Source organism: Micromys minutus (genome assembly GCF_963924665.1).
Source record: "Micromys minutus genome assembly, chromosome: 1".
In the NCBI taxonomy this organism is placed as follows: Eukaryota; Metazoa; Chordata; class Mammalia; order Rodentia; family Muridae; genus Micromys; species Micromys minutus.
Window position 1 is genome coordinate 9,445,801 of NC_137969.1, and position 9,833 is coordinate 9,455,633.

Sequence of the window (9,833 nt, forward strand, 5' to 3'; positions counted from 1 at the left end):
TTAATGAGTTAGTCATGCTCTCTTAGGAAAGTGCCTGCAATTGTTAGACTGGCTGCACTCTTTTCCAGCGTTGTTCTTCATACAGCTTTTTAGTTTGATCATGCAGGCATTCTCGGAGCTCTGATCAAGGTGCCTCGCTGCTGTCTTGGAGAGTTCCAGTCACCTCTCCTGTCACTAATGTGCCACTGGAATGTTTGCCTTGAATGAACCTTTCTTGCCAGACAGCATTACCATTCCTGAGAAGGCAGAGGGGACAGACCTTGATCTTGCTTCCAGAACAGGCTGTAGAAATGGTTGTGGGACTGTCTTGCTGACACATGTCTGCCTGGGCTGTGGCAGCCACCCAGAAGCTTGTCAGCAGAGCCTGGGGTCATTTGTGCAGCAGAAACCTGAGGTTACACCTACCTAGCGATCTCCATCCTTCTCACTGGCCATGGTCTCCCCTGTAGGGTGGGGAAGCCTAGAGACCTGTGGATCCCTTCAAGGACAAAGTTTTAAGTTTGTAAAACTCTCGTTCTTACAGAGAGAAGCAATCAGACTAAAGTACAGTCACAACCGCATTGGGAATGGATATGTGATAATATGAGCATATCATCACTAACATCTTTTTATTTTTAATGTAGACTTCAATAGTCCAGGTCAGCTCGTGGGGAAGCTGACCAAGTTACACAATGTAGGAGATACACGTGACCACCTGGAGTTTCTATTCTTCATTCTGCTTACAGAATATTTATTAAGGTTGCTTAATATATGACTTTTCACTTGACATTGTGGAAGTCCTTTATTTTAAAGCTAATCCTTCTGTCTGGTGACAAGCAGCAGCCACAGTGATCACTCTTGTCCCCCACGCTGGATAAATTCCATTTCCTCTTGAGACATAGGTTTCCTCCTGCATTTCTGAGGCAATGATTTTATTATTTCTGCAGTGTCTGGTGGCTCCTGATGCATCAGTAAATCTGGGGACATATTTCCTTGAGAATGCTGTGAAATTATAGAGGAGTAGGGGGGCGTGTGTGCAGCAGATCCTAAAGTTTCTGAGGCACTGAGTTTAGGTTTGTCTCTTCTGTTAGGGAACTTTATTAATGGTGGCTTCACTACCTCCACAACTCTGGTGGCAGAAGCCATCTTGCTGCCCATTGTGACCCCTGAGCAGGGGCAGCTTCTGGGGCGCAGGCCCATCACTAAGATCTTAATCAAGGCTAACAGTAAGAGGATGAAAGGCATCCTTGGTGTCTGCTGGCCCTCCCATGCTGCTCTGTCTTAGGGTTTCTATTGCTGTAGAGACTAGAGCAACTGTTACATACGAAAACATTTAAATGGGGGTGACTTACAGTCCATTGTCATCAGGTGAGGGCAGATGCAGTGTTAGAAAAGTAGCTAAGAGTTCCACATCTGGATCGGCAGGAAGAGAGAATGACCCTGGGCTTGGCTTGAGCATGTGAAACCTCAAAGCCCGCCCCCAGTGACACACTTCCTCCAACAATGCCTCACACACTCCAACAAGGGCCACACCCCTAGCACTGCCCCCCTTCATGAGCCTATGGGGACCATAGTCCTTCGAACCAGTACAGGCTCTGACTGTTGCTTCCTTTATCGTGAAATTCAATGCTGAAGTTTAGATCCCGGGCATAGACGTGAAGATGCTAAAGTTTCCCACCACCAAGCCTAACAGCTTCTTAAGCCCCATGACCCTCTGGGTAAGCACTCCAGGGCAGAAGCTGCCCACAGCTCCACAGCTGCACAGCTGGTTATTGTTAATACCAAGCCGGCTTAGCTTAGATGATGGGAAGAAAAACCTGCCACAAAGAGAGGGTTAATATTGCTGGGTTTAGTGTCTCTGTGTAGTGAGAATTCTCCAATTTTGGTTTATTTAAAAAAATCCGTGGACATATTATAAGAATATGTTTTTGTCTTTTAATTTCCTGTGTTAATCCCCTTAATACGGGGCTGTTTCATGGCGGCTGACTATGATTTCCTCCAGGCTCTAGCAGAGGTGTGGTTTCACCAGCTGTGGATAGTTTCTGTGCTTGTGTGATGTTTGGGATTCTGGGAACTTTTCTGGAGGTATATAAATGCCAAGGCCTGAGAGGCGGGGTTCGTGGTTGTCCACGAGAGTCAGTTCTGGCTTGTGGTGGTAAAGAAGAAACAAACAAACAAAAAAAAAAACCAAAAACAAACAAAAAAAAATTAGATTCAGGGGTCTCTCTCTCTCTCTCTCCTTCTTTCTCTCCTATCTAGTGTTAGGGAGTGAAACTGGGGGGAAGGGGGGATAAAGGCTGGGAAAAGAAAGAACACACAAAGTAGCAAAGACCGGCTACACAAAGTACCTGCTATACTAAAAGGCGGTTCATCACAGTGACTGACATAAGCATGCATCTGTCTGACCAGGGCTCAGCATGTGGCTTTCTGTTGTTCTTGCAACACGCTTCATCTTAGAGAAGGAAGCACTCATCAGACTTCCTGAGGTCTGGGCTGGGACATCCCACAGTGTTGCTTCTGTAGCTTTCTATTGGTCAAAACAACTCCCGATTAATTCCGTGTGCCTTCATCAGTTTTACTTCTCCAAGAAAAGTCAACTTGCAAAGAGGACATCTATCCTGGCTAATGCTTTTGTGCGTGGTTTGGGATGAGAATGTTCCCCATAGGCTTAGATGTTTGAATTCTTGGTCCCTAGTTCGTGGCGCTGTTTGGGAAGGTTCAGGAGGTGTAGCCTTGCTGGAAGAAGTTTCTCAGAGGAGGTGGGCTATACAGTTTGAAGTTCTGATAACATTTCATTTCCGGTGGGCTCTTAGCTTCCAGTTCTTACCATCCTATCAGCCTCTTGCTTCCATATCTCCCTCTTCTGACAGACTCTTGTCTCTCTGGAACGAGAAGCCCAAATAAACCTTTTCTTTTGGTCATGGCATTCTTAATAGAAAAGTAACCAACACACTGGGTTTCAGTCTGTGGCCACTTGGCCCTGTTGTTTTGGGCCAGGGGTGGCATGGCACATCATGGAGTAAGCATGTGCAATGGAGGATTGTTTATCTCGTGGGCTGGGAAGAATTAAGGTTTGAGTCAGAAACTAAGGTTTTCCCCACATGTATCTGGGCACTGCTTCCCTAGCAGCTGGCAATGTTTTGAGAGGCTGCGAAGCCTTTAGAAGGAAAACCTCAGTGGCAAAAGCAGGCCACTGGTGGGGGGAAGGGAGGCTTCCTTTGAAATCCATATCTGCCTCCTCTTCTGGATGCTCTCTGCTTCCTGGTCCACCATGATGAAGCAGCTGCCATGCCACGCTGCTCTGGAGAGAGGAGCTCTATTCTGCCTTCTCTGCTGTGAGGGACTGGAACCATGAGCCCAGATGAGCCTTTCTCCCTTAAGTTACCTCTGTCAGTATTTTGTCACAGTGTGAAAAGTGATAAAGGCATAGAACAGCCCTACCATTTCCTTCAAGAGATGTCCCCATCGGCTTCATTTCCTCCCACTAGACCCCACCTCTCGGTGGTCCCACAGGCTGGGGACCAATTCAGCATGTGTGCCTTTGTGAACATTTACAATCTAAACTCCAGTACCTGGGGCAGGGAAACAGCCCTCTATTTGGGAAGAGGGATAACACACCAATAAGAGGAAATAAAAGGAGAGGGAGAAGAGTACTTAAGGGGCTGTTTTTTTTGGGGGTGTGTGTGTGTACAGGATGCCATTCAGGCCCAGGCATGATCTGGGCTGCCTCAGAGTTCTTTTGGTATAAGATTGAGATTGTCTTTAGGAGCTCATACATCACTTTTCCTGTCCCAGGGCTTCCGATAGACTCTCCACGGAATCACCCAAACAACCCCAGAGGCTTGAGAAGTGTTGATCTAAATGAAAAAACGTGCCAATGTTATTAATACTCATTAACCGACTTAATTATGCAGTGTGTCATATACTGTCAATAACACGGGCACCTGCTGATTTAGAAACGAGTGTTAAACTCACCGTCTCCTTGGGTGTGCAGTAACTGTGGTGTCTAAGCACAGGGAGCCATGACTGAGCCCTGTGCAGATCCTGTCTCAGCCACACAACCTCTCCCCAGGTCTCTGCAGCTGTGGCAATGTCCTGTCAGTGGGTGTTGAGACCCAAGGCTACAAACCTCCCTTTCCCTGGCAGTGCAGACCTCTCGCCAGCCTGGTTCTCACTACGGCTACTCACATTCCATATCTCCAGAGAACTGTGCACTGCCGGCCGCATCCCGCCTGCCAAGACTCTGATTTCATGAGTTCGGGTGCAGTAATACTTTGACAAGTTCCCTGCTCAAGCCAAAGCCCAGGGTAGAGAAGGCCTTGGGTGCCTTGGAGGTAGAGGATGCCTTACTGGTACACAGTAGGTGCTTAACACAAGATGGACAAAGAACAGCACAGCTGCGGGAGGCGCCTTTTGTTTGCTCTGGCGACAAGAAGAATGTTTCTCCCCTTTATTTCAGTTGGTTGGCTTTTCTCTTTCCCTCCTAGACGAATGCAGAGTCTTTTGCCTCAGAACCTTGAAAGGAAAAACTCTTACTTTCCTGAGGAAGAAAGATGCCTAGCCCTGGAGGGCGTAGCTGAGTGGACAGGGTTGGAAGGGGGGCAGGAGGGACCCTGGTACCCCGTAAAGACAAACACTTCAGTATGTTTTAATCAACAAGAACCATGCCAAGGGCTTCATACTATTTTCTGGTTTGTCCCTCCTTAGAGCTTTGTGAGGAAACCCACTGTTTTTTTTTTAAACATGAGAAAATGGAGGTGCTGAACGGTTTGGTGGGTGATGGAAAAGTGTCAAGATTGGGGGAGGGGGCGGGGGCGGGTGCCAGTTGTTAATCCTGAGATTCACCCAAGAAAAGCCAGTTTTTGAACCACATTAAAGCGAGCTTTAGTTAAACACTGTCCAGCATGGGCTTTGGTCAGGACCACTGCCTGGAATTTGCAGTGAGGCTTATTAGGACAAACAGGAATAAAGACAAATAGCTTTCGGTGTGACTCTGTTACTGTCAAAGAACTACAGCTCTTAGCATCGCAGGAAGTCACCTGGTCCTTGGGCAGGCGGGACTTACAGGTTAACTTTCACTCTGGGTCTTCTAGGTTCTCAGTGTTTAGAGGAGGCAGAAAGCAATAGAGCCTGAACCTTATTTGTCAGTCTCTGCTGGCCACAGCACACCATGGAAGGGATGCCACCATCTTGGCTTCCTGTGCCACACACCCGGAGCCTGGGTTTTACCTTGTTGTGGGCTCTTCAGTATGGTCTAAGGAGAACTGGGGACACCCCTCCTCTCCTATAAAGTCTAGCTGCTTCCATGGAACCCACCCAGCATCTGAGGAATTATACCAGAGGACATAGTGGGTAACTTTTGACCCATCTTTTACTGTAACAATAGGGTGGTCTTGTGTGTGAGGAATTTTGAGGGCCATGGGATTCTGGCAGCCTTACTTCTGGGCCCTTCGTTTGACTCTAAGGCTCTTCTATGTCTGTGTTATGTCCCTCAGCCCAGCCTCCATCCAATCATCCCCATATGCTGAGCCTTTCCTACCAGCTCCCCTGGCCTGGTCCCAGCACACCTCTTGCCTCAGCCTGTCTGCACTGGGTTTGTTTGGAGAGATTAAGAACTGAATGTGGCTTAATTCAGACAGGCACTAGCTCTTCCTGTTTAGGCCTGCCTGAAGGCACTTGAGAAAGCCTGGTGATAGGCCATCCCCAGACCACTAAAACCCCCTCAAACTTCTCGGCAGGAAGACATCTGCACTTCATTACTTATATTGGTGTTTGGGGTTGCTTAATAGCACTTAAGATATGCTGAGAGAAAGTGGTTCACTGGCAGAGCAGTGGGTGGCCAGGGAGCAGGAAGTTTGTTCAGGGAAAGAGGAGAGCCCCTTCCACCATGTGATCTTGCTTCAGTACTTGAGTGGAACCGGGGTTTCCGCATACTCCACTAAACTAAACGTCCTCGGCTCCGTTTGCTCTTTTACTTTTGGAGACAGGGATTTGCTAAGAGGTCCACGCAGGCCTTGAACTCACTCTATAGCTAGGCAGGCCTGGAACTTTTGACCTTCTTGCCGCTACCTTCCAAATAGCTGGAGTGTTTTATACAAGCCACATAGATTATAGGCTTGTGTCACTGGGAATGGCTGGACTTTCCTCAGCTGTGTGTGCTTGTGTGTGCTTGTGTGTGAATGTTCAGGGTAGAGGTGCTTTGGTTACCATTATTTCCCTCCTCCCTCCCTCCCTCCCCCCTCCTTTTTTTTTCTTTCTTTCTTTCTTTCTTTCTTTCTTTCTTTCTTTCTTTCTTTCTTTCTTTCTTTCTTTCTTTCTTTCAGACAAAGTCTCCCCTGTGGCCTGCTACTCACTGAGGTTGGGCTGACTGGCCGTTGAGCCGTAGGCATCTGCCTGTCTCTGCTTCCCCAGCACTGATTACAAGAGTGTGCCACCATGCCTAACTTTGTTTACTTGGGCTCTGGGGACTTGAACTCAGATCCTCATGCTTGCAAAGTGACCATTTTACAAACTGGGTCGTCAACTGAGCCATCTGTCTAGCCCCCTACTTCCTCAGTTTGGGAAGACTACAAAGAGCAAACCAAATAATGTTGGCAAGCCTGTCCTGCCGGTGGGAAGTCATGGTGAGGGACCATTCACAGCATCAGCATGTGCTTGGTGCCAATGACATTTCCTCCCACACCTTTTCTCATCGGCTCTCATGGTAATCTTGTACAGGTAGAAGGGGGATCAGAGAGGTTAAGTTGTATGTGGTTTTATTTTTATTATTTTTAGATGCACAGGGGCCTGGCGCCACCCTGGAGAGGCTGGTTAACCAAACCACACTGTGGCCCAGGCATCAGCTGCTCCTCCAGCTCCTCCGGTAGATCTCACATGCAGCATGGCTGGCCGGCAGCCGAGTGGACGTCCCTGGGTGAGCCAGCCTTGGGTGAATCCTGGGAATGGAGGGACTGGGGGCCTATGTGAGGAGTCTTGGAGACAGAGGACCAGAAACAGCCTTGTGTCTTGAAGCTTTCGTCACAAGTGACCCTGTGTTAGATATTGAGGACTTTGAATACCACGGGTCCCTAGATAAATCACTGAGGGAGCTGGTCATCTGAAACTGACGACTGTCACCCTCTCTCTGAGCCAGGTTTACCTGGGAGCTAATCCAGATGCAGCTTTAACACACACTGAACTCTGAAACTGTAAAAGCAAGAGACAACACAAGCACTGCACTCCAGCCATGTTGTGTGACCTCCAGCAGGTCAGGGGCACCATGTGTCTACGACATCTCTCAGTGTGTAACTCTCGCCTCCACCCATCCTCCGCACGTCAGTGACAGCCACTGTTCAGTGGGTCCCACCACATCTCCCATCATAGTGATCCTGGGACACCATGGCAGAGCCGATTCTCAGTGTCACATCGGAAGACTCATTTCTCTGGCCTTTAATTTAATGAAGGCTACTCGGGGTTCCAGAGCTGGGCCTCACCAATGGCCGTTGGTTGTATGCCTGGCCATTCCCCTCTTCTCGGCTTTTTCTCCTTCCTCAGCAGCGGAAGTTGGAGAGAGCCAGAAAGAACTCGTGTTCCATCTATATCAAACTAGAACCCGGGAAAAACAAACTGACATTCCTGGTTTCTTTGTTATAGCAGCCAAGCCCATCCTACCCTGACTATGACCTGTTCTATTTAAAGGAAATGGCATTGGCGAGTTGCAGAAGGAAAAAGACTCCTTGTTGATGAACTCACTCCCTTTCTGGAGCTCCTTTGTGTTAGATGGGGGAGGCTCCTGGCAGGCTGGGCTTCCGAACAGGTTCTGTGCAGTCAACCCTGGCTGCTTTAGCTTCAGGAGGCGATGGTGGGGGGCTGAGGATGGAAAGAAGGCAGCTACCTGCCTGAACGTTCCATGACCGCCTTTGCTGTCAGCATTGACTATATCCACCTTGATCCTGAGGGAGTCTGGCTTTTTGAATTGTGGGTCTTGATTCCATATTGGGGGCATACGTGACTGTGTGTGGGGGGGGTGTGTCACAAAGATCAGCTATGCAACGGTCAGAAATTAACTCAAACACACAATAAATGGAGGCGTGTCCGGCAGCTCCTACACCCTCCCCGAAGCCTTAGTTCTGAATACACAGCTCACGTGCTCCCTGTCAGCAGCCATGGAAGTCTGAGGCAGCTCTGCTTGAATTGCAGATGATTGTACGGTATGAATTCCAGTGTTTTAACAGTACATACAGAGTTTTCCTGCCTTTACAGGAAGCAAATGGTTCAATTATGAAAAACAAAGGCTTCAATATTTTCCTACCACCAAGTCTCAGCATGGAAGCATCAAATTAGCATATGTTTAGACTATATTATTTTACAATGCTTGGTTTTAAAAATTCCAGTTTGCATTACACACACACACACACACACACACACCATTCAGTGAATTTTAGCTTGGGATTCGAACAGAATTTCCAATAGTTTCTGAAACAGCTCTAGACTTCCTTCTGTCTTTCTGTGCAATGAATTTATGTGAGGTAGAATTTGCAGTACCTATAACCATAAAATCAACGTATGCATCAGCTCTGGAAAACATTAAGGATACCCGGAGTCCTGCAGCACTAAATGTTCAGCCAAGATGTAGTTCTTCATGTAAAAATAAACAGGCACATTCATTTCACTAGTTTGTAGACTTGCTTTTCCCTTTAATAATGGTTGAAATATATACATTCCATATGTTTCATATATACATATATAAAAGAATCAGGTTGAAATAAATTTCTTGGTGATTTATTGTCAGTTAAATGCTTCTTTACTTCTCTTCCATACTTATACATGTATAAAAAGTTCTCAGCTGCAAACCAAGTGTGGTAGAACATGCTTTAATCCCTTCCCTCAGGAGGCAGAGGCAGGAAGATCTCTGAATTTTAAGTCAGCCTGGCCTACAGAGCAAGTTTTAGGATAACTAGGGGTTCACAGAGAAACCCTGGCTCAAAACAGAACAAAACCAAACAAAAACAATAAAACCAAAAGCCAATCAAAACCAATCAAAACAAAACTAGAAAGTTCTCACTTGCGACCTCGGGTGAAGGGCAGAATACGACAAGCACTGCTGTTGGCCTGGCTTCCAGCTTTGATAGCTTGACTCCCACTCTCTCCAGCCTCACGAGAGCCACCAGCCCTTCTCAGCCGCTCCACATTTCCATCTCCCCGGCAGACAGTACCCTGTATTGCGTTTTGTCTTTATTAGGGTCTCCACTGCTGTGATGAAACTCCATGACCAAAAGTAACTTGGGAGGAAAGACTTTATTTCACTCACAGTTCCAGGTAACCGTTCATGACCATAAACAGCGAGGGCAGGAACTCGAGCAGGAGCTGATGCCGAGACTATAGAGGGCTGCTGCTTACTGGCTTGCTGCTGATGGCTTGTTCAGTTTGTTTTCTTATAGCACCCAGGACCATCAGCCTAGGGGATGACACCACCCACAAGGTGCTTAGCCCTCCCACATTAATCACTAGTTAAGAAAAGTCCCTGCAGCCTGAGCTCATAGAGTGAAGCGTGAACCTTCTTAATGGAGGTTCCTTCCTCTCAGATGACTCTAGCCTGTGTCAAGTTGACATAAAACTGTCCAGCACACATTTCCTTTTGATTTAAGAGTAGTTTCTGCTTACCCAGTAATGACTTGTCCCGGAAACAGGGCACCAATTTGCTAAGCAAAGACATCTGAGAAACGGCCCAGCCTGTAAACTCTTAGGAATGCTATTCAGCACAATCCGGTTTAATTCTTATTTAATTCAACTCAAATGAAAGAAGACCACTGAGCACCCCTAGGGTATAGAGGTAGAAAGTACCGGACATTCCTGGCAAGGAGTTGGTCATCTGG

General features: G+C 47.4%; 1 protein-coding gene across 1 annotated transcript; it reads right to left on the reverse strand.

Annotated features, from left to right (window-relative positions):
• Positions 1-831: 831 nt before the first annotated feature.
• LOC308432264 (alpha-ketoglutarate dehydrogenase component 4-like) lies at positions 832-1,137 on the reverse strand (the record flags this gene model as incomplete). The annotated part of the gene is made up of 1 exon (XM_080932040.1): positions 832-1,137. One exon carries the CDS (start codon positions 1,135-1,137, stop codon positions 832-834), a length of 306 nt encoding a protein of 101 aa, XP_080788166.1.
• Between the last annotated feature and the right edge of the window lie 8,696 nt (positions 1,138-9,833).